This window comes from Furipterus horrens, unplaced genomic scaffold, assembly GCF_987537825.1.
Source record: "Furipterus horrens unplaced genomic scaffold, mFurHor1.1.pri manual_scaffold_4, whole genome shotgun sequence".
Lineage (NCBI taxonomy): Eukaryota > Metazoa > Chordata > Mammalia > Chiroptera > Furipteridae > Furipterus > Furipterus horrens.
In genome coordinates this window covers 189,943,957-189,969,046 of record NW_028327174.1, presented here as the reverse complement: position 1 = coordinate 189,969,046, position 25,090 = coordinate 189,943,957, and the positions used below count along the sequence as shown (strand labels likewise).

The 25,090-nt window shown below is 42.7% G+C and overlaps 1 protein-coding gene across 3 annotated transcripts in view; it reads left to right on the top strand.

Moving 5' to 3' along the window:
* ASTN2 (astrotactin 2) overlaps positions 1-25,090 on the top strand; it is an 839,367-nt gene that overhangs the window by 529,232 nt on the left and 285,045 nt on the right. For all 3 annotated transcript variants that reach the window (XM_090274637.1, XM_090274635.1, XM_090274634.1), the window contains one exon: positions 13,846-14,034. In XM_090274637.1, coding sequence (XP_090130763.1) covers positions 13,846-14,034 — 189 coding nt within the window. The remainder of the gene's footprint in view (positions 1-13,845; positions 14,035-25,090) is intronic.

Genomic DNA, 25,090 nt, shown 5'->3' with positions numbered 1-25,090 from the left:
CCTCTCTCTAAAAATAAATAAATAAAATATTTCTTTTTAAAAAGCTGTGGCACATTTACACAACGGAATATTACTTGACAGCATGGATGGACCTGGAGAGCATTATGCTGAGTGAAATAAGCCAGTCACAGATAGACAAATACCATATGATTTTACTCATATGTGGGATCTAATGAATAAACTGAACTAACAAAACAAACAGACTCAGATACAGAAAATGGACTGACAGTTGTCAGAGGGGAGGGGGGTTAGGGGGCTCAGTGAAAAAGGTGAAGGGATTAAGAAAAAAAAAAAAAAAACCTCATAGATACAAAGTATAGGGATTACCAGAGGCGAAGAGGGACTGGGGAGGTAGAGGAAGGTGGAGGTGACAGAAGGAGGCCTGGCTGGGCTGCGAACACACAATACAAGATACAGATGATGTGTTCTAGAATTGTACACCTGAAACCTACAAAATTGTATTAACCAGTGTCACCCCAATAAATTCGATACTTTTTTTAAAAAGAAAATACTTTAAAGAGAGAAAAGAAAAAAAGGAAGTGGCATGCTATTGAATTAAGCAAGAAAAACAAACTCACTCAAAAGGACTTTCTCAACTTGCTGAAAGTCCTTTGACCTTTCTCAGAGTTCTCTGGGGAGGTACAGGTTTAATATAAGCGTTTGCAGCCAGGTTAATAATAACAGATGTCACTTATTAAGTGCTGCTGTGTGCCATGAGTGTGCTAAGAGTTTCGTTTACATTAGCCCATGTTCTCATAACAACTCTACAAGGGAAGTACTATTATGATCCCCTTTACTGTCAAGAAAACCAGGCACAGAGAGGCTAAGTGACCTGCCCAAAGCCACACAGCTGGTAAGAGGGGGCATCAGATTTCAAACCTAAGCCTGTGGCTTCAGTCTCAGTCAAGATGGATTTGATGTCACTGCTGCCATGGGCCACTCCCAGCCCTACGGCTTTGAGCCATCACTAAACTTCTCTACGCCTCCTCTTTCAAGTAGAATCAGATGTGACTGTCGCACCATGGAGAGGATTAAATGCAGTTAGGTATGCACAAGGGCTGGCATACTTAAGCACTCAGTAAACAGCAAATGGCAGTTATAATTAGCCTACTAGGTATGAAGCCATCTCATTTAATCATTCAGTGACTCAGCTGTCTTTACCTCTGTGTCTCCCACACATACAGCAGTGCCGGCCACATGATAGGTGCTCTATTCGATGTTGTTACATGAAGCTCCTTAGTTAACATGGCTAGTGAAGTTCTTTCCAGTCCAGCCTTTCCAGCTGCTTTTCTAGCTACGTTCCTCTTTCCCAAATTAGGCCTTTTGGCTTCGGCTTCTGAGGTTTTGATAACATTGTTCCCTCTGCATCTCCCCTGTACCCTCACCATTCTTCTGCGGCTCATTAGCTTGGACAGCTCTGTGTCATCTTCGAGCATTGGTGCAGGGGGCACCTTCTCCAGCACGACTTCTCTGACCCCACAGGGGTGCAGTTACCCTGGAGCTGGGTAATAGGATCACCTCCTCCTTTCAAGTGGATACTCTGTAAATACTAGCTCAGTAATTATTGAGTGGGGTTAGGACATGCAAAGAAAGCACTTTTTATTGTGTTATTTTTCTTTTTTCTTTTTTTTTTTTTTTTTCATTTCTACCCACAAGACCCTCCCTCTTGCAAAGAGAGGTCATTTACATTTGACCTTGAGTTCTAATTTGTTTCCGTGAAATCTTGAGACCTCTTAAAGACTGGACCCCTGGCTAGCTGCCCTGGTTATCAGCCCCTAGTCAGGTCAAGTTCCCCAAAAGTGAGTAAAGAATCCTTTCTCTGAGGTCACTTAGCACCCCCAACCCTGCGCTTCTCCCTGTTGTAGCCCCACTGCTCTGTTGACTTACCTGTTTTCCTTTCCAATCCCAGTCAGACTGTAAATGCCTCATGGGCAGAGACTGGGTCTTAGTCTCCTGGATGTCCCCATTGTCATTTTCCATTTCTTGATGCAAAGATTTCTTCAAAACCGTAATTGTTGAATTAAGGAATGTATCTACCTGCTAAGATTTGTTTCACCTACTTTGTGCCTAGTCTTTTGTGGGATGCTGAGAATGCAGAGAAGCATTGAGCGCAATTTTGTGCCCACTGGGGACAAAGGGGACATTGGGGGCAGGTGGCCAAGCCACATGTGGTCCTGATTGATGTTGATAGAGCACAGGGACCTGTATGACAGAGAGAAGCCGGTGAATTTGAGACAGGTTGATAAGGTCATTGGATACTAAGCCAAGGCATTTAGAATGAAATCATTTAGGTAGGAGAACATTACTTTCCTCTGAGACCTTGGCAAGTTACCTAGCAACCATGTTTGTTTCGTGGGTGTTTACAGTGTATCCTGTGTATTCTTTCAAGAGAAGTTAATATTATTCACATAAATCCAACCTGTAAAAAAATTATAATATAAAGATAAGGACCTATCAGAGCCATTTGTAAGAAGAGACAGGGTGAGTGAGAAAACGGTTTCAGGAACCTGAAATGGGAGAAGGTCTCAAAATAACATAAATTTAGCCCTGTGCTAAATTTATATAGTTGTCCTTGCTTGAGAAAAGGTAGGTTGTGTTTGTTTGTTTTTTCCCAGAGGGCATACACGTTTTCCTGACTTAATTCGCTAAGAAAGATGTTTCCTCTATGCCTGTATAAGAAATGGTGAGCCATGTCATCAACAATTTTGAAGTTTCAGTATTTCTCAGGGCAGTTAGAGGAGGTAACTGAAGGGTCGCACAGAGAGCGAAGAGGTGAATGGGGATAGGAGGTATCCCAGTCTTCTTTCTTCGAATTTGAACGTTTAATGCGTTTAAGTGTAATTTAACTAAAAACGTAATGAAAATGTAGTTTCAAACATGGCTCAAAAAGCATGTCCAGCTTCAAATAGTCCTTACTTAGCCTGTTTAGTGTCATTTTTAAGTGATTTTAGGAGGGAGAGGAGATAAATATATGTTTTATATGCATCATTAATTGAAGATCGTTTCTTTTCATTGCCAAAGTCTGCTCTAATAGTAGAAAGCAGAGGATGGAGACAGCAATTTTGATTTTGACTCTTAACAACTAGATGTGGAGATGTGAGGGCATTCATTCAGGTACTCATTTTATTGTGGTTTTCTGCTTTTGGGGTAGGCCTGAGCTCTCTCACCTCTGACTTCTGATTGAAGGATGTGGAATTTACCTCTCATAGCTGTGAGAAACGCTCACAATAAAAACATCGGGACACAGCACTGAAGCAGTAGACGGGGCATTGTTTATCCACGAGTCTGCAGGTCCGGGTGCCACCAAATCAAAGGTGCGTGCCGACAAACGGGACAGGCTGGTTTTATCCTAACACAAGTAACACCCACTATCCCTTCCCCTCCTCCTCTGTTTTTCCACGCTGGACACTCCGGGGTTACAATATAATGCGATTAACTAAATTGAGGGCTGAGGGTGATAATTAACTAAGGGCGAACTGGTTATAGGTCTGTCTCCAGCTCACCCTTGAAGTTTCCCTAACTTGTTTGCTGGGCTGCCTAGCTACATTTTTCCCATTTTCCTGTGTTTGGTGATGAGTATCTTCCCCCCTTTGATCTCAGAGGCATCTGTGCTGAGCTGCGGAATGTCCCTTCCTGACTTGTAGGTGTGCTAATACTGTTGACTCTGACTCGGAGACCCCCTAATGAAGATTGCATTTGTCCTTTGCTGCTATATATTTCCTGCTGGTTTGAGGGTCACCAGTTTCTGTGTCCCTTACATGGCTAACACAGAACAGTTTCCCTCTCGCAGTTAACATAGAACAGCCGCATGCCAGGTTCTTATCACTGTTGGAAATATTTTCAAAAGCTCAGCTGTAAGACATAATCACAGACCATTGTTCAGGTAGGTGTTTCCTAGTGTGGTTTTTGTGCAACATTAGTTCCATGAGCTGCTTAGAGACCAAAAAGGGAAGCCCGTATGGGAACTCTGCACTCCCATGGCCTCTTGAAGGTTCACAGCGTACCTGGGGACAGTAGAGGCTCTGACAAGGCCTGCAGTGGCAAAACATTTATTTTATTGATTCTGAAGTTCCCATGTTTTTCATGTTTTAACATCTCTGAAATTATGATATATTTTACTATCAGTATTTTGACAAAGTTAAATTGGCCATCATTTTTGTTTTGTTTTTAGTGTTAGCTGAAATACTAGGGTTTCTTATAAGTTTGGGGGAGGTCTTAGAGTAGATACAACATGTCACATAATTTAGCCCAGAATTTCTCATGGAATTATATTTCTTCTTTTTCCTTCCCTTTCCTTTCCTTCCCTTTTCTTCCTTCCCTGTGTTCTGAAGAATACCCTTGAGTACATTACCTTCAAAATCCCTTTTCTAGAAACTTTAAATTTTCCCTGGCTGGGTGGCTAAGTTGGTTAGAGCATCATCCTGTTACACCAAAGTTGCAGGTTTGATTCCTGGCCAGGATGCATACAAGAAGCAGCCAATGAATACATACATCAGTGGAACAACAAATTAATCTCTCTCTCTCTCTCTCTCTCTCTCTCTCTCTCTCTCTCTCTCTCTCTCTCTCTCTCTCTCTCTCTCCTTCCCCCTTTCTCTCCTTCCCTTCCTCTCTCTTAAAAAAAAATCAATAAATTTAAATAAGTAAATAATAGTATACACAGCTGGGCAGCCATCTGTGATAAGTACACAGCGGGGGGTGGGGGGGAGGGAGAAACTCTAAATTTTTCCCATGAGGGAAGCTTTCAGATGGAACTCTCTGAGAACAGTTTCACTAAACTTCACTTGGGTAATGTTGATATAATCCTGAGGACCTTCATGAGAAAGACTCCTATGACATTGGTTAGTGGGGTTCATATGGAACAGGACCGTAGCTGCTAGGACACAGAGGGACCTGGGCCTGATGACCCCAGGGTGGGGTTTCTCATAGGTGTCAGGGTCAGTAAAGCTCAGAAGCCTCTATTTCTCTCTTGCCTTGGAATCAGGATACTTAGATTCATCCCTGACATCAGTCCAAGTCTATTAGATGTGCCGTTTCTTGAGCTCTTCTTGCCTTTCACTTTTCTTTCTTCTTCATTTTTTTCTAGAATCTGATTCTCTTCCTTGTTTAAAAAATAAATAGTTGCTAATCCAGGCACGTCAATAAATTATTGATTCCATAACCCATTGAGGAATGAACGAGAGAGTGAGTGACAGAGCAAGTACACGAATGAATAAATAAATACTCTGCCTTGGGAATTTGCATAAATGCCATTCTCTGTAGGTCCCAGTTTCCTCTTGAAAAACCAGCCGATTGGAAGAAGTTATTTGTGCTGAAGTGGAACAGGCACTAGATTTGCAGTAAGAACATCCAAGTCAAGGCCCTGGCTTTTCTAAAATGTTCATGGGATTTTGGTCAAGGAGTTTAATATGCCAAGCCTCAGGGTCCTCAGGGGCAAGGTTGAAATGAAAGTACCTATTTCATGATGTTGCCATAAGGATTAAGTATAAGATACACTTGACTGAACACAAATAAGGTTTTATGCTCACAATCTCTCAGGTTCCATGTAGTTCTAGTGTCTCTGTACTGTGATGGGTATGTTAAGGGTAACACATTCATTGTCTTCAGCTAAAATACCTACTTTGTATTTTTGGACTTATTTTATGTTTTCCATGTTGGTATATGTATAAATACAGTTTCATGCAGATATTGACAGGTTTCCTGTGAGCCCACACTCTTCAGAATTTCTATAAGAAAGTCTCCCAGATGACAGAGTACTCTAAAGAAGCTATATATTTATGTCGTTTGGTACAAAAATAAAATTTAAGAAAAAACGAAACCAACAACTAAACAGATCTTTGCATGTGTCAACTTGTGCCCTCAGGTGGCTTGAGGGAGCAAGTTACTCACATTTCAAAACTGAGAGGAATACTGGCCTTTGTGAGTCCTTTTTTTAATTCTCCCCTCCCTGCATCTCTTATGCATCTCTTAGGGTCTTACTAACTATCCCCAGGCCTTTCCTCTCCCCTCCTTCCTCTCCTGGCTGAGCCAGAATCCTTTCCTACCCCCAGGCAAAAGAAAATCACCAGGAACCTATAGTTGGAATATGGCTAAAAGCACACACACAGCTCTCAAGCACACCCATACACCCACGCCCTGACATATGCACTCCTCCATTCAGTCCCGGCCACCACCATTGTCACAGCACAGTTCCATGGGCAAGTCCCGTAAATCCTCTACACTTCAGTTTTCTTGTCTGAAATCGGAAGCTGTACCTCCCCGTGAAGGTTATGCATTTGTTTCTTAAGGCCTCTGCAATGAGTTACCACACACTTCATGGCTTGAAACAACACAGATTTATTATGTTACAGCTGTGGCGGTCAGAATGCCTAAAATCTAGGCGTTGGCGAGACTTCAAGGCCAGAGATGCAGCCCCACCCCCGCTTCCAAGTTGTATCTCGTTCTCAGACTCTCCTGTCTACCTCTTAAGCTCTTATAAGGCTCCTTATGATTACATTGAGCTCACCAAGATAATTCAGGATAATCTTCCCATCTCAAAATTCTTAATCATATCTGCAAAATTCCTTCTGCCATGAAAGGTAATATATTCATAGGTTCTGGGGATTAGGACATGGATGCTTTTTATGGACCATTATTCTATCTACTACAGGTTGTAATAAGGGACAAATCAAGTCATGTATAGAAAAAAACTTCTGGACTATGGAAGCATGAATGTAGGGCTTAGCTTTGTGTGTGTGTGTATGTGTGTGCATACATGTATGCATGCATATGTGTATATATTTAACTTATATGCAATTATTGAGTATGTAAATTTGTATATTGCATATATGTATATATGTATAACTTGTTTCCAATGAATGGCACATAGAAGTTTCCAATTATGTAGTTTGAATAAGTTTTCAAACAAAAATTATTAATATTTTTATTCCAGAAATAACCATTATAAAATGCAATAATGTGTTTCTTTAAGCCTCTTAAGGGTAACAAAAACTGAGTGGTCTCACAATATGTGTAAAACATTTGTACATGTGCTTTATGCTTAAGCTATATAATGTTTAGTGAAGACTTTTTTTTAAGCATAGTCTGAATTTATATTTTTCTCCAGTTTTCTTTATACCCACGGACACTTTTTAAAGTATTTTAATTTGACAAGAACTTTAATAAAATAAAATCCAAATGAGTTAAGTCCATCTGAATGATTTTTTTTTTTTAAGAAGAGTCAAAAAAGGGCAGGTCTGTAGACTTTAAGAAATCTAGATCTAGAGAGAAGCCAGAGACCAAGATCTGAACCACTGGAAGTAAATATTCATTCCCTGGGAAGTGTCAATTGGCTAATAGATCATATAATAATCATAGACAATAATAGCATAATTATAATAACACTAATAATAGTCGTCACAGTAGCTGATGCATTCATTAGCTCCAACACAACAGACACTATTTTATCCTTTATGTACGTTGTCTTGAATTCTCACATCAGCTCTCTGATAAGGATTAATGTCACTTCCATTTAATAGATGGTGACATGGAGGCCTAGGGTAGTTTATAGACTTCATCAGGGTCATATCGCTGGTAGGTGGTACAACCTCTATTTAAGGTCACGTTTAATTAGATCCAAAATATTAGCTTGACACCTTGTGTCTTCCTTAAGTTAGGGGGCATGAAATCTCAATAAATTCACCGAAGTAGACATTGTACATGCTATATTCTCGGACTAGAATGTTAATACTATTCAATATTAACATCTAGCTAGCAAGTGAACCTATCTACTTGTGAATTGGCAAAAGACAGCCTTCTAAGTAACACTTGGGTAAGGAAAAGCACAAAGAGAAAGGAGTCAGGGCTGGAAGACTGCCTATGGAACTCACGATGTGGGCAAAGTTGTAGTCAGGAGCCCTATGGCATTTATTAAGGAGCAAGAAAGATTGAAAACAAGCAAGTGAAGGCTTCAACTCAAGAGGCCAAAAAGGAATTTCACAACAAAGTAAAAAATGGCAGTAGGAAAGAATTTATACAAATAAAAGCTGAAATAAATGAAATAGGAAGAAAATAAAAGGAGCCTCATCAATAAAATGAAAAAGCCTGTTCAAAGGAGAGACAGAGAACACAAATAAGCACATTAGAAATGAACTAGGGACATAACCATAGAAGCAAAGAAGACAAAACAGATTTAATGAGAATACTGTATACAACTCTATACTAATAACATTTGAAAGTCTTGATAAAATGCAGTGTTTTCTTAGAAAATATACATTACCAAAATTGAGTCATGATGCTACAGGAAATCTAAATAGACAGATAACATAAAATAAACTGATAAGAGAGCTAAATAGCTACAATTGAAAAGAAGACACCAAGCCCAGGGGATTATAGACAGGTCCTACCAGAGCATCAAAGAATGGATAACCTCTATCTTATATAAAGTGGCCCAGAGAAAGAAAATAAAAGGACAGTGTTCTCATATATTCTAAATGCTCACATAATTTTAACACCCAAACTGGGCAAATAGATATTCATCCATCTAGAAAAATCTGTAGGCATATTAGAACTGATGTGTTCCTTGTGTGGTAGGATGAAAAGTCAACATACAAAACTCAGTAATAGCTTTGCTCAATGTCAGCCATAACTCACTAGAAAATATAAGCGACATATAAGAGACAAACTGATCTTATTTCTGAAGTGGAAAAGAATGTAATAATGGAAGCTACGTGTTTTTCACACTATATTCTAAACATAACTTATTTAGTCCTAATATTGGTGCAGTGAGGTAGGGACTTCTTTATAGATGATCAAAGGAAGTACAGAGAGGTTAAGCATTTTGTCCAAGGTTGCACAGTCAACGAGTGAGGAAACCAGGATTTGGACTCTGGTGGTCTGGTAGTCTGGATCCAAAACACATGTTTGTAATCTCTAGAGCATAATGCATCACATAAACACCTATGAAGGAACAGCCCCACCCCCACCCCCCCACCACACACACAAGATACGTGCAAGATTTTATGATCAAAAGTCACTAACTTCAGTGAAGGGTTTAAAGGAACATTTCATGAATGGAGATGCAAACTACATTTTCTGAATTACGGGACACAACTGTAAAGATGCTGTATCAATCAGCTAGCAAATAATCCTCCCAAAACAGAAGCTTGCACACAAAGGTTAGTGCAGTGTCCGCGCAAGGTCCATTGTGATCAGGCAGCCTTCTTCCATCCTGCAGTGTGCACCTGGATCACCTGGTCTCCAAGCTGGCCGTAGCAAGAGAAGAGAGGGCTTGAGAAACACGCAGGACTTGAAAGAGCTGGGTCTGCCAAGGACTTGTACCATTTCAGCACCAATTCCATCCTTCAGAATCCTGTCACATGGTCCCTTCAGCCCAACTGCAAGGGAGGCTCAGAACTGTAGTGTACAGTGCATACCAGGAAGAGGACCCAGAGTGGTGACACCATCTCTGCCACAGTTGTCAGGAGTGCCCAGCACAGAGTTGGCTCTCAGTACATATTCCATAAAGGACAAAAAAAAAAAAAAAAACTCAAACCTTTCCCCAACGTAGTCTGCAACTTCAATGCAATACAATACCAGATTCCACTAGGGTTTCATATGGGACTTGACAAACCGACTCCAAAATTCATCTGAAGGGAAGCATGAGTGAGAACAGTGAGAAAACTTTGAATGGAAAATTAGTGTTCATTATGGGGAGGAGACTTACTATACTATATACAAACCACAATATACAAAACTATAATAATTAAACTAATATAGAATTATTGCTAGAACACATAGATCATCCAGTAGGCAAAATTCCAACCATGTATACATGGTATACATATGAATGTAGTATATGACTAAATGACATTTCAAATTAGTAAAAGGGTGGACCGTTCAGATAATTATTATTTATTACAAAAATAATTAAGTTAAAATAACCACTTCTACCACATACAAAATGTAATTCCACATAGATTAAAAAACTAAAGATGTAAAAAATATATATATATATATATATATATATATATATAAGAAGAATATGAAGGAAGTTGTTTCATCGTTTGTAGCTTCCTAAGCATTGCACAACATGCAGAAGCAGTAAAGAACCAGGATAGAGAGGTTATAAGACATCAAAAGCAAGATTAAAATACAAATATCGACTAGAAGAAAATTTCAATATATATGGAAGGAAAAGGGCAACTCTTCACAAATTTCACAAAACATATACAAGCCGATAAGGAAAAAGACAGGTATAACAGTAGAAAAATGATCAAAGCACATGGTAGGACAATCTACAGAAGGAGGAACACCCATGACCATGGCATGGAAAATTGGTGAACCTCACCAGAAGTCAGGGAAATGGAAATCCACGCAAAAGTGAGTTATTTTCCTCCATCTTATATTGGCAATAACGAACATGAAAAAAGTGGGTGGCGGGCTCCCTCATTCATCAGTGACAGAGCTGTAAACTCACAGTCTTGCAGATAGTCATTTTAGAAGTTCTATCAAAATTTTGGGATTCCTAAATTATTGACCCAGCAATCCATCTTCTACAAGTCTCTTTGACAGAAACACACACATGTGCTATGATATATGTACAAAGGTCTTTATTATAGCACCATTTGTAATAGCAAACAGCTATAAACAACCAAAACTCCCATCAGTAAAGATTACCTAAAAGCATTATGGTACATTTATACTGTGCAATGTCAAATAACCATTAAAAAAATAGATCTCTATGAATACAGACTTGAAAAGATGTACAAGAAATAGTATTAGTACAGATGCTTTATCTATCTATCTATCTATCTAGTTAGTCCTGAAAAAGTCCAACCATTGTTAATATAACAAGAATGGTTTGCACGACATCAATTTAACCTGGCAGCCAAGGAGAGTGGACTGGAATGCGCATGCACCAACAATGAGGACTTCACTGTACTAGTCAGTGGGGACAGTAGATGCCATTGAGTGAGCATGGGTACTGTGTGGCCATCGCATTCGAAATGGCTGAGCAACCAGAGCAACGAATGTTCATCAGATTTGGAGCTAAGATTGAACATTCCTCCATGAAGGTGGAAACTGGATGATTCAGAAGGCCGCATCAATGGGCAACAGGTGACTGGCAGCTTCATCATGACAATGCATCCACTCATGCATCACATATCATACAGTTTTTTGGCAAAACATTAAATCACATGGGTGACTCAGGCCCCCTTACAGCCCAGATTTGACACCCTGCAACTTCTGTTTTTTCCCCAAACTAAAACCACTTTTGAAAGGGAAGAGATTTCAAACCATTGAGGAAATTCAGGAAAATATGATGGAGCAGCTGATGGTGATTGAAAGAACTGTGTGAGGCCCCAAGGTCCCCACTTTGTAGGGAGTGAGGGGTCATTGTCCTATGTACAATGTTTCATGTATCTTGTATCTTCTTCAATAAATGTCTCTATTTTTCATATTGCATGGCTGGATACTTTCTGGGTAGACCATTTTAAATATATGATGTATAATGTGTATCTTTAAATGCATTAATAAAACTTTGGAAGAATGCATCATAGTTAATAAGATGACCACTGGAATAGGAAGTTAGAATATATATGGAGTGGAAAATGGAGAACTTCCACATTTTACTTTCTAGACGTCTGTAATATTTAACCCTTTGAGTGTCATGCATAATACGAAATTTGGATCAACATGAGAAAAAAATTATATCAGTATGTAATCTGAGGTACAAAAAAGAACAAAACATAAAATATGAATTATTCCATTGTTATTTACATTTATAGCCATCGGAAAAAGAGTCACTGGGAGCGACGCTGGCCCTTTTGGGAAAATTTGTCAGCATTGCTCACAGTGACTTTGGCACTCAAAGGGTTAATCATTTACAACAAAAATATAATTATGTGTGTGTGTTTGTGTGTGTGTGTGTCTGCGTGTCTGTGTGAGGTTGAGAGTCAGCTCTATTTAATAAACCATTTTTCATATGTGCCAGGAACCTCAAGCATAAAGGGATGAATTTAGACTTCATCAAGCACTTGCCATATACTCGGCATGTATATATAACTGACTTTATCTGTACTGCAACTTTACTAAAAGAGAGTTACTTTCATTTAACAAATGCAAAAGAAAGGGAAATATCCTTAACCAGGGCACCAGCACAAGCCTTCTTCCAAGAACTTTCTACTGCGCTTTGGGCAAGAGCATGTAAACATTAGAAAGACAGTTATTGTGTCTGTGCAATAAACTGGGGTTAGAGGAGGAGCCAGAGGAGAGCGACAGCTTGCCTTGTGCATGAGGTGTGGCTGGCTTTTCATTGGAGTGACCTTGGGTCAAGTTTTCAGCTTTGCCTTGAGTTGGGTTTCATGCCTCTCGCATCAGCTACTGGTTTCTGCCACCTGGGAACGTTTTCTACCCAAACCTTCTCACAGAGTCTCCCCCTTCTTACATGTGAGTTCCTGAGTCTCTTTGTGATCAGATTCAATGGATCTTTGCTCCACCTCATGGAAGAAAGGCAAATAAGAGGCTGCCTGCTTCCTACTGCCTCCAGTTGGAATGACCAGGGTCATTTCTTGCAAATAGAAACAGCTGGATTTGGAGGAACAAGAGTAAAAAAAGATGCCTTGGTTATTACACAGACCTGAATTTGAATGCCAGCTTTGCCATTTATGGTGTGACATGCTTGATTTCTTGGCTCCTCGGTTTGCTTCTGTGTACAGCAGGCATGAGCAAAGCTGAAATCCTTTTTTACGGTTAGAAAATAGATATGCAAAGTACTCAGTGGATGTTACATACTCAATAAATAGAAACACCACCATAGTCGCCATTACTACAATTATTTTTGTTAAGTACCTTGCCATTTCTAACTGTTTTTTGCTGCCAATATATCATGGGGCCTCCTAGCACCCTAGTAAATTAAGGTAGACTAGGAGTGTCTATCCTATTTTACAGGTGAGCAAACTGGAGACTGAAGAAGTTAAATGACTGGCTGGGGTTTAGTTAAATTGGTCCAAAGGAACAAAGGTGATACCAATACAGATCTTTCCAGTTGTGCCCCTCTTGTCTTATTTATTATGCACATAATATCCCTAATGCCTAGCCAGGACCATGAGCAGGTAGACATGCAAAGAATTCTAGTTTATGGGTTGATTTTTCAGGGGCTGATTTTTCTGCTTCCTCCCTTCTCCCTGTGCCTCTCTGAGAGATTTCTTTGCCACTGCAAACCCCCAAATTGCAAGTATTATTTCCGCATCCCATTCAGCTGCCTGTTTGGTCCATAGAGGAGCCCGCTGTTCCTCAAAGGGCCCTTCGGCTGTCAGGACTGGGTAGTTACAGTGCAGCAGAGGCTGCTGACATTGCTAATTGAACAGAAACAGCAGCAGCTGCTGCGTGGCCAATCAGCGGTCCTGGAAGGGTCACCTCGGAGCTCCAAGGGCAATAAAAACCTTGTCTTTGCAATCGTCTTCAACCTTCGTCGACAGATACACTGGGAATAGATTCCAGTTTGATGAACTAGTTGGTAATTCCCACTGAATTGATCTGTCATGCTATTTAAAGTCTGTGTGTTCACGGAAAACAGTTTTTAAACTCACTTTGTGCGTGGTTGTGCTCTCTGATTTCCCCCTCGACTCCGCCAAAATGTCACAAATGGCTTTCCTCGAATTCACCAATTTGTGGGATTAATGTGCTTCTCTCAAGACACCTGGGCCCTAGATAGACTCCAGCCAGAATAGCTTCTCCCTTTCTAAACTCTGACCTGTTTTGCAAGTGGAGCGGGCCTCAGTTTTAGGTCACCTCGTTGGGGGGGGGGGGGGGCGGGGGCGGCAACCAGCCTGCGGCGCTAATTCTCGGCTCTGCTTTATCACGCAGCTGTGTGGAGGAGTACAAGCTGGCTCCTGATGGGAAATCCTGCCTCATGCTCTCTGATGTCTGCGAGGGCCCCAAGTGCCTCAAACCTGACTCCAAATTCAACGACACCCTCTTTGGAGAGATGCTACATGGGTACAACAACCGGACCCAGCATGTGAACCAAGGCCAAGTCTTCCAGATGACCTTTAGGTATGGGGCAGATACTTGCATTTCAGGGGTTGAGTTACTGACCCGACATGCGGGTTGGGGGAGGAGCCATGGGCCCCATCAGATAGAATCCTCTTAATACTGGCAAGCAGCTCCCACGCTCACTAATGCCCGCTCAAGTGATGTTAGAAGCCAGAATAATTCACTACAGGAGGTTCCTTTTCCACTGACCTAGCCCTTATTTATCCTGTTTTTCTAATTCCGTTCACATATTTTAAATTTAATATTAAATCATCCTGTAAGTTCAGTTAATGGATTTAAAAAACATAATCTTTCAGTCTATTACAAAATAGGTGTTCTGCGTAGACTACTCAAGCGGTCCAAACATAAAGACATTTAACGAAGTAGAAAATAAAATTAACAGCACCCATAAATACGCAGAATTAACATTTTCTTGAACATTCTTAAAACACCCCTCTCTCTCTCTCTTCCTCTCCATCTGTACATTCTGCACACACACACACACACACACACACACACACACACACTCACATGCACCCGCACACCAAATCTCAGTAAAGCTGTTTAGATATTGCTTTTCTTTTCCTCTCATCACTATGTCAAAGACCTGTTTCCCTGTTAATAAATACAGAGGCACATGAGAAATTAAAAGATGAGACTACTCTCTTATGAGAGCAGACAGAATGGGGACTGGGTGGCCAAATTATATGAAGATTAGACAGGCAATCTAATTGTGAAAGGCTTCCTGGGAAAGATGAAGAAACTGGAGCTGTCCTACCTGAAGAAAAAAGCCCTTGGGTGGGATGTATTAATGCCTCTGAATCTGAAAGACCATAGATAGAAGCATGAGAAGAACTGCTCCATATAGAAGAAATTATTATCTTTAAAAAAAAACTATACTTTTAGACAGTATTGCATGAATATATGACAGGATATTATCACAAAGCAGGATTGTCCCCGTCATTTGAAGTTATATCAATAAAATCAGAATTAATAAGAAACATGACCATTATAATAATCACCATCCTTATTCCATCATCTAATTAACAATAGGGGTAATTGCAATAGGGGTGCTAATACCTGCGACTGTTTATTAAGAATTTCTATATATCAAGCTTTTATAAGAATAATAACAATAGCCACTAAGCCCCTTTAATCCATTATTTTATGTAATCCTCACAAGGGTCTTAGGAAGCAGGGGCTATTCTTATCCCTTTTATACAGAAGAAATGGAAATGTTAAGTGAGGTTCTGTTCCCGAATCCCCCTTCCCAGAAGTGAGAGGGCCAGGAGAGTGCCTTTTTAACTTCATTAGCAAAGCCCTTTGAGGCGCCATGACCTTCATTTAACAACTGAAAAGTTGACACCGGAGAGGTAAAGTGATCTTCCTCAAGGTCACCATGTAGTGCAAGAGATATAAGTCTGGCTGACCCCAAAACCTTGCCCTTGTCCTCTAATTCAGGATACCTCATTACAGTAGTCCCTCTCTATATCGCGGTTCACTTATCATGGCCTCACTGTATCGCGTCATTTTTAAAAATAATATATTTAATTATTTATCACGGATTTTTCACTATACTGCGGGATTTTGCAGTACTGTATATGTATGTTGTTCAAGTTACATTGGTTAAAGAGTGTAGGATACATGTAAGGTTCCTACTTCGCGGTGGGGGTCTGGAACCTAATACCCGCGATAAGTGAGGGAACACTGTTTCCTCCAGTGGAAGTGAGAATTCTCTGAAGTCATTCACCCACGTAGCTATCACATGCTCTTTGCGCCCCTCATATGTCCCAGGTACTATGCTGGTAACTTGGGATACAATGGAAAATGAGATGAAAATGGCCCCACACCCTGTGGTGTAGGTACTCTGTGTGTGTGTGTGTGTGTGTGTGTGTGTGTGTGTGTGTGTGTGTGTGTGATCATGATCTGCATTTACTTAATTTGTGGTAGAGACGATGAAGTTGAGATACAGGGTTCCAGGAACACGATTAACAGTGGAATCTGATTAGGTTCAGAGAGTGGTGGTAGCACATCTGTTGGACTAGAAAACAATAATACGGCTTTGGACTCTACATTGCAGAGGAAGCGTCATTTAACTAACACCTGGAAGACGCGTGGGCGTTAGCCTCGGAAAGGGTTTCAAGCGGAGACAGATATTGTGAGAAGGAAAAAACAAACCGGTTGACTTCAGGGAAAGAAGTCTGGTGAGGTTGAAACTGAGCAAATGAGGGAAGGAAGGTCGGAGGTGAAGCCCGAGCAGTAAGTGGGAGTCTGGGAGGCCTCTCCTCTATCCGGATAGCAGATGGGAGGACTTCTCAGCGGTTCAAGGAGAGCGTGTCAGGGTTGCTTTGTATTCTTCAGTCTCATGGCGGCTGCCTGCGAAGTAGATTGTGGCGAGGGCGCAGTGGGAGAGCGGGATGGAGGGTCAATTAGGTGTTTGTCGTCGAAGCCGCGCGAGACAGTTGGGGACTTCAAGCAGGATGATGGGACTAACACTGAAGATAAAAAGGTATATTGGGAGATAGTTGGGAGGTATAATAGACAAGGTCCAGCGAGCAGGTGTAGGCAAGAAGGGTAAGGTTGAAGAAGAAATCAAGAGTGATGGAATGATTGGTGGCCACACAGCAATTCAGTGGCAGAGTCAAGCCCTCCAACTCCCAGCAAATTGCTTTGTACTCCTCAGATGCTCAAGCAGAGGCTGAATGCTACATTATTGGGAAAACTCAGGGAGAAACTGAAGGACATTCTGGATGAACTACTCAATAATAAGATTCTAAAGTACTGTTTTTCTACAGTTTTAATAAAATCTGTTAAACTTTGTCTTGAGCATCATGATGGATAGAATAATGCTGTGTGGGACCCAAAAGAAAGAAAGAAAGAAAGAAAGAAAGAAATTGTCTCTTGCCTTTGAGAAGGGGATTTAAAAGCTTGCAGATAACCCATGGTATTGAAAAAATATATATGAAAATTTAATTTGCAAAGTGGTGGTCCAGAGGTTCCCAAAGAGTTCCCATGTGAAGGCTTTTGAGAAGAATTACAAGGAATAATTTGTGGTTCCATATACAGTTTTGGATTCTTTGTTCTAGCTCTGTGAAAAACACCATTGGTATTTTGATAGGAATTATCTTGAATCAGTAGATTGCTTTGTTCTTCTTATCCATGACCATGGTACATGCTTCCATTTATTTGTAACTATTTCAATTACTTTCCTCAGTGTCTTAGAATTTTTCAAGTACAAATCTTTTACCTCCTTGGTTACATTTATTCCTAGGCATTTTATTTTTTGATACAATTGTAAACAGGATTGTGTCCTTTCTTTTTCTGATAGTTCATTATTTATGCATAAAATTGCAATCAATTTCTTCATAAAGGGCTTCTCAGAGGATAAGGCTTATGAATTGGAGTTCAAAGAGTGATAAGAGCTATAAGGGCATTTTCCTGTCCAAGGAGGAGACCGCAGAAGCCCAGACAATACGCAGGAGGGAGAGTGAGGAAAACAGACCTCTAGACAGACCTGGCTCCAAGTCCTGGTCCCACACATGACAAGCATGGGCCCCCCATCTCCTCTTCAAAAAGAGATGTTTTATCAGATGCCCACCTCTGTGCTAGGCACAGTGTATGTTTTATGTAGTTTGATTTTTCACAGCAACTTCCAGAGTGGCTGCATATGATCAATGATCAAATGCACTAGCTCTCATTTTCTGCGTGAAGATTAGCTTGGTCCAAAAGGAAGATCCACACTGGGCTGTGAGATACTGTATATTGAAGGGGCTTCATGGAATCCCAGGATCTCATTTTTTGTGTGAAGAGACTTGGTGAAGGCCACAGAGCAAGTCATTGCAGAGCAAACCCATGATCGCAGATCTCCTGATGGCCCAGAGCACTTGCCTTCTCACTATCAACGCACTACTCAGTAAGGCAGCAGGGCTCCTCAAGTCTGGCTGGGGAGTCTCCTGGCTCAGACAGAATTTTAGCCCATCAGGAGTTCTTATTTCTGCCTCAAAGACTCTGTTCATTGTTCCCAACCATTCAATTTCAGGTTGTCTCTGTGAATGGCCAGGGTCTGTGTCTGCCCTGATTTGCTCATGGGAGGCAGGGTGGGGAAAGTACAGTGAACAGACCACACTTCCTCTTTGACAACAGCCTCAAGATTTAGAGAATTTCCCAGATAACCATTATATTAGAGGAGCCCATTGCACCTAAGCTCTCTCATCGCTGGCTTCAGGTAAACGTTCTTTGCAGTTATTTCCATCTCCAGACTATGTCCCTCTCGGAGCCACGTACTAAAGCAGGTGACTTCCCACCACGCGGCTTCTGATGAATCTAAAATTATCTCTTTCAAGTCTCCCTTCCTGAGCCCCAGACAGGACCTGGGGGGGGGGGGACTGGAGGGGTCTGCAGCTCCTTTGTCCCCCAAGTTCCAGAAATCAGTCCTGCAGATTTTGCAGCATCAAAGGCCGTTATCATTTCTCCTCTTCTTTTCATCCTTTCCCTCCTTGCTCCAAGTAATCTGCAGCCCAGCCCTCCCGAGGAGCCAGCAGGCACCCCACCTGCTGTCCCGCCATATGTCTCATTTCCTGACAGCTGCCCGGCCTGGGATTTCAAATTCTCCACCCGCTACAGAGTCTCTGCTTCATTCTTCTCCCTGCCCCTGCCCGGATCCCCACACCCAGCAACTGCTCAGGGAAGACAGGTCTGCATTCTCATGTCCTCTCTTGAATCTCCAGGAAGGCAGCCTGGATTTCTGCTTCACAAAAAAGTCTTGCATTCCAAGTTTCCAAACCGGACAAGCACTCAAAGCTTAGCTAGTTCAGCACTAACTCCTTGTGGTACAGAGGGAGAAACCGAGGCCCAGGAAAGAATATGACTGGTCCAGGGCTCATCAAGATCTGGGGCCCCTCGGAGACTAAAAGGCAGCATTTGTGACTCCCAAACCAGTTTTCTGGTTTCTGGTTGTGTGATAGGGTGCATATAACTTGTAAATATCCGTTATCTGCCTGTGGTACGAAGAGCCACCTGGTGTATCCTTGCTCTTAGCGAAGAGGGAAGACCGAGTGCCATTGAGAGATGACAAATCCATAACTGAGAAGGGGTCTAAGGCAAAGGCACCCCCATGGGCATGATTCTGCAGGGACAATCCCCTGCGGGCCAGCTCCTCGGGAGACAGGCTGCCACCTGTCTCTGGAGGTGAGCATGCAGAGATGTTTAGAACCCTGACAAGTCCAGGGGTTACCAGGCAGCCACCGTGCATGCAGGTGAAGGGCGGCACTTACTAGGGGACCCACACAGAAAGGGAGAGACAGGGCAAGAGTGGTGAAGAGAAGCAGAGACAACACAGAGACCTGAGGAGAGAGACCAAGAGAGAGGAGGCATTTGGTAAGTCTGAGTGACGGAAGGAGGGAAGCACAGAAAGAATTAAAGCCGTGTAGAGCGGGGACAGGGTTAAAGAGCTGAGGGGACAGGTGAGGAAAGGTCTGGAAAGGAGTGAAAGATAGAAGGATTCAAGGACAGACCTGACCGAGAGAGGAAAAAGACACAGAGTTCATTGTAAAGTCACAAGGGAATTTATCTCCAGGAGTGAATGAGGGTTATTTTAAGAAACAGGTGGATGCCAGGAGAGAGCCCTGGATTAGGAATCAAGTTCCGATGGAATCGAATGGACATAACAGCCTCTAGTAAACCGTCAGGTTCTGTGGAAACGTGGAGAGTCAAAGATCGCACTTCCAAATCGCCCCTGAGCCCAGAAAATGATGTTGGGCTTTGCGCGTGCTAATCTCTTTTGCTGCCCTGTGTTGTTCTGGGGGACTCTGTGGGGTCACTATCAGAATCCCCTCCCCTGAGCTCTTGATCAATGAGGGAATTGGCAGGCTGTTGGGATGCGATAAACTCAACCAGCGTTGGTGGTACTTGATCTTTTGTTGGTTTGTTTGATGTTTACTTCCTTCCCTCCCCATCCTTATCCATCCTACCTCATGCCTGTAAGAAAGAAAGGTCAACTTTGGTTATAGATTGCCTGGATTTAGATAAACATCAGTCAAGAACTGCTATTCAGCCGGCAGTCTCAGAAATTGCAGCGAGGAGATGTTGCTGGGGAATGGGGGCCGAACAAATTGCACTGGTAGGTTTTGCAAAAGCCCTGTCAAAAGGAAGGTGGTTCTGCCTGCAGCAGGTATTTGCTCATGAGCCTTCAAGAACGACCTACAGAAAGCCTCAGGAGCTCACGAAAGATATGCGAGGATGGCGCTTTTTAATCGGGTCTGCTCCTCAGATGTGCATATGGAACGGCATAAGAGGACCGTTTGGGGTAAGTTGTGCGATGATTTCAGGATGAGGCATCACCAACCCACCCACGCCTGGCAAGACAGAAGGGCGCTCTAAGGATTTAAGGAAGGCTGAGTTTTGCTAGTGACGCCCACCTGTTCCCTAGCTGCAGGTCCTAAGTCCCTTATTAAGTGGCCTCCAAAGCTTTGGTTTTTCTAGCGCCTTCCTGAGCAATGGTCAGCTGTACTTGCTGCTTCTGGATCCTTCTCTTCCCTCTCTTCTGCCCCTCCCCCTACCCTTTAACCATGTATATATTTTTTATGTCCCAGATATTGTACCACATACTTTATTTTCCCATTTAATCTTTCCAATACCTATTGTAAAGTAGCCTTTAAGGATTTGGCTTTACAAGAGGAAATGGATGTAGCAACCAGAACGCATTCGGTTGTGCCTGGTAACAAACCACTTCAGAAACATGATGGCTTCCCAGGCAAGGGTGCAGGTGTTGCTCACGCCACATGCACCGCACATTATGGTTGTTGGGAATCCGGGCTCACAGAAGTATCAGCCTCATGTGCTTCCGTGGACACGATAATAGTGGGAGAGAAACTTGGCTCTTCTTACCCCTACAAATGACATTCTGCTCACAGTCCCCTGGTTAAATCAAGTCCCAGGGTCACGGTGCCCCTCAAGAGGCTGAGCAAGGACATTTGGCCCTATCACGTGCTAAGAAGCAGAGACCCAGAAATGTGTGGGACATCAATCCCGATTACTAAGCACTGCCAACACATGGGTCTGACAACACAGCCCATTTAGCAGTGTGCCTCCCTGGCCCCAGGCACCCTCCCACTTCATACGGCCACTTCTGAAGGCTGTCGAAAGACCTCTCTTCTTGTCAATTTCCTTCACTTAATTCCCAAATAACCGTAGACTTTATGGAAGGAAGAACCGTGGGGAATATTTTGTACAGAGCACCCCAACCCATTTCATAGATGAGACACCTGAGGCTCACAATGTTTGCGTAAATGACCTAAAACCATTTAACTAGTTAAATGAATAAGCCAGGATCCCAACCCCCAGTCTGTGGGGCTGCACTAACTACAGCAGTCCCTTGCTATATCGCGGTTCACTTATCGTGGCCTCACTGTATCGCGGGATTTTTAAAAATATTATATTTAATTATTTATAGTGGATTTTGTGGTACCGTATACATATGTTGTTAAAGTTACATAGGTTTAAGAGTGTAAAATAAATGTATGGTTCCTACTTTGCGGGAGGGTCTGGACCATGATACCCGCGATAAGTGAGGGAATAGTGTATATCCAAACTGAAGTCTTAGAGACATAGGATCCAACTTCTACGCTCCACAAATGGTAATGCCAAGGCCAAGGTTCCATAACCAATTCACGGCAGAGCCAGACCTAGAAACTTTTCCTACACTCTCCGCCCTGGGGTTTTTGCAGTATACCGTGATCTTATTGTAACAAGAGAAAGCAAAGGAGGCTGGTGGTGGAGAGATTACTAATTAATAGTATCATTAGCTTTCAATTCTCAAGACTGTTCCCAAGCAACTCTGTGCATTAATATTCTAGCTATTGGCAAAATCCTCAACTTGCCCTCTGGAGCCACAACTGTATGCTCCTTTATAGGGGCATCCATTGGCAAGATCTTGGAAGTGGACTGAGGACAGAAGTTGTAGGCTGAATCGCAGACATTAAGGGGCGATTCTCCCTGGGTTCTGACTCTTGGGCTGGCTGCTAAAGAATCTCTCTTCTGTGTCTCCATTTCTCCAAGGTTTCCTGACATTTTATGCAGAAGTCAAGACCCACATGTCTGGTGTACCGTAGGCCCTGGAATCAGAAAGCTGAGTTTCCATTCCTGTTCTGCCACTTCCTGCTGTATTGCTCTTGACCACCTCCCCTTCTGGCTTCTGTTGCCTTTTTTAAAAATTAAGGTTCAGGCAAAACTTACACAAAGACTGAGGGCTTTTGAGGTAGAATGAAGCACTCTTTCTTCTCAACGTCCATGGCCAGGGGCTTAGTGACGCCTTTCCTGCTCTGCTGGTCACCTAGGGCTGCACCGAGACACAACAGTGGTTTTTTTCTCCCCAGATAAGGAGCCTGGAAAAGTGATTTTCATTGTTTTCCCAGGAGGCTCACATTATCCAGCAACGTGGGATAGACTGGCCTTGTGTCTAAGATACCCAGCATTACAGTTTGAGTCCTAGTTTGCTACTTTTCAACTCTGTGACCTTAGGCACGTTAGTTCGTTCACTAAATTAGGAAAAAAAATAATAATTCCTGATTGCTGGTGGCGTTGTGATGCTGAAGTGAGACTGACACCTGCTCCGTCCCTATTCTCTGTGGACAGGAAGGACCCAGGTGTCATAGGAGACTGCCATGTCCGTGACTTAGAAAGACTCTTAGGCAAAGGCCAGCTTTGGTGACATGCCCGGGGGAGGGACAGAAACGCAGCCCTTCATGCTCTGTGGGTGTGGGAGGCGTACAGCCCTGTCAGCAGGGTGGCATGGGCAGCAACCTAGGGTCACCTTCTCGCATGTGTTTATCCAGCCTTTGGAAAGACAGGATCTTGCTGATCGATGTGTCGCATCACCTGTGTCCTAGAGGGTGGCCTCTTCTTTCAGTCTGAGCGGCCCACAGTGAAATACAGTGAATTAGAAACGTGGGATTTAGATGCACGTGTGTCCTGTGTGGGGTTTGATAATGGGCCATACCCACAAGTTCCAGAAGGGTGTGAGTCTCCCACCTCCGGGAAAATATTTACCATGGAGCTTAGAAGAGCCATATCCAAGCAGGCAGAATGAAGGTGAAGCCGTGAGCCCTGCTGGTCTGTCTGCACGTCAGTCCTGCTCACCTCCTCCCTCTCCTGATTTCCTTTCTCTCTCATCAACACCTCACATCCTCTGGGCATTTCTCAATATCCTGACACAGACTGATAATGTAAAACTCTTTTTCCTTATTTTCCAAAGCCTGTCTTGGAGAAGTACAGGCAGATATTTCTCCCATGACACATATGAACACAGCAAGTTGGCTATCATTATCATACTTTCTACATGAGAAAACTGAAGTTCAGAGAGCCAAGGTGTGGCATCCAAGGTCACAGTGCTAGGACCCAAGGTCTGCCGTCTTCCCCGCTCTACAGCCTCCGCACCGTGTGTGCACATGCACATGCGTATGGTCTCAAGCCATGTGATCCTCAAAGTGCAGGAAAGCAAGGAATAACTATCATATTATTACACACGAAAATCTCATCTAAAGGTAGGGATCTTCCATATGTCTGTTTATAGCCAGAACTGAATACACGTGCATCACACCAGGGCTTCTCAAACTCTCACGTGCATACAGATCTCGAAGGGATCCTGCTACAATACAGGCTGCGGTTCAGTGCATTGCGCGTAAGGCCTGAGACTCTGCATTCCAGATGAACTCCTGGATCTGAGGACCAGCTTTGAAAAGTAAGGTGTTCAACTGAACTTGAGGGTAGATGTGAAAACAGGTTATGCCGAAGACTACAGAAGGATTATGGCTCCTCCATTTGCCTGTTTGAAAGCAGGAACCGAATCCCAAGGCCAACGGCATGGGAGGGCCATGGAGTCTCAAAGGAGTCTCCCTCCAGAGTGACCAACTATCTGTGTTTTTGACTTGCATGCCGTAGCCAAGGTGGCCAGCACTGGCCTGCAATTCAAGGGCATAATGTAGCGCATCGGTGCATAGCCTAGCACGATGTATCGTCACATCGATCTGTCCATCCGTTCTGCTCACTGATGGTACAGGGACGCTCTGAGCATCAGTGCCAGTGCGGAAGGCACTTGTCCTGACTGCACTGTCCCAGAGCCACGGTTGGATGCCCAGGCCAGAGCCTCCTCTGCGTCCCTGCAGTGTGTTCCCAGCTGTCACTGGGTGCAGCTAGCTGAAGGTGCTTTCCAGTGGGGAGCTGGGCTGCAGTCTGTCCAGGTCAGAGGTGAAGACAGAGTTCTGGAAAGGTAGGAAAACCTCCATTTAGGAGGGGACATTGGCCTGGCCAAGTTTATAATTCTTAAGTGCTGAGACAAAACTCCCATACCTTCAACATGCATTAGCTTAACTGAGGACAAAGAGAAGATCGTAGAGTTAAGACCTAGTGAAAGATGCCTTCATTTGTGTGTGTGTGTGGGGGGGGGGGGGGTGCGAGCAGGGAAGTGAATTCCAATCCATGGTTAAATAAGAACTCTAATCTTTCTCGCTAATTATAGTAAAAGAAGAAAGAAAAATAGCCACTTCCATTTTTTATAATTTTATTCTCAATGTTCGCATCTCTGAATATACCAAACGTGGTCATTTTATGAGGAAAACAAATTATACATAATATATTCTGAAAGTTCTCCAATGAACCTAAAAATGTGTCTCTGGTCTGCAAAAGGTGGTAAAACAATAACAGTAACCAGGTCATTTCACTCCTCCCCCGCTCCTCCCTTTTGTGTCGTTTCTAATTTTCTGGCTCAAAATCCCTAACCAGGTTTTTTATCGAGGAGTGGGAAGCCCATCGGAATCACCGAGGCATCTAAAACAGAGACAGTTTTTAAGAGAACCTCAAGTTCATTGCACTCACATGCAGGCCGTAACTCAGGCTGGTCTAAGGACTTAGAAGGAAAAGTCCAATGGGGAAGTACCCAACAGATAAGGATAGATTGTAATTAGCACAGTGATTGTAATTAGCAGCGCAATTTTAATTAGCACAGTGATTGTTTGGTCATAACGGGTGCTTACAAAGTGACTCCAGGCAGTTTGTTCTTCTAAGTATCTTCTGCCTTTCCTGG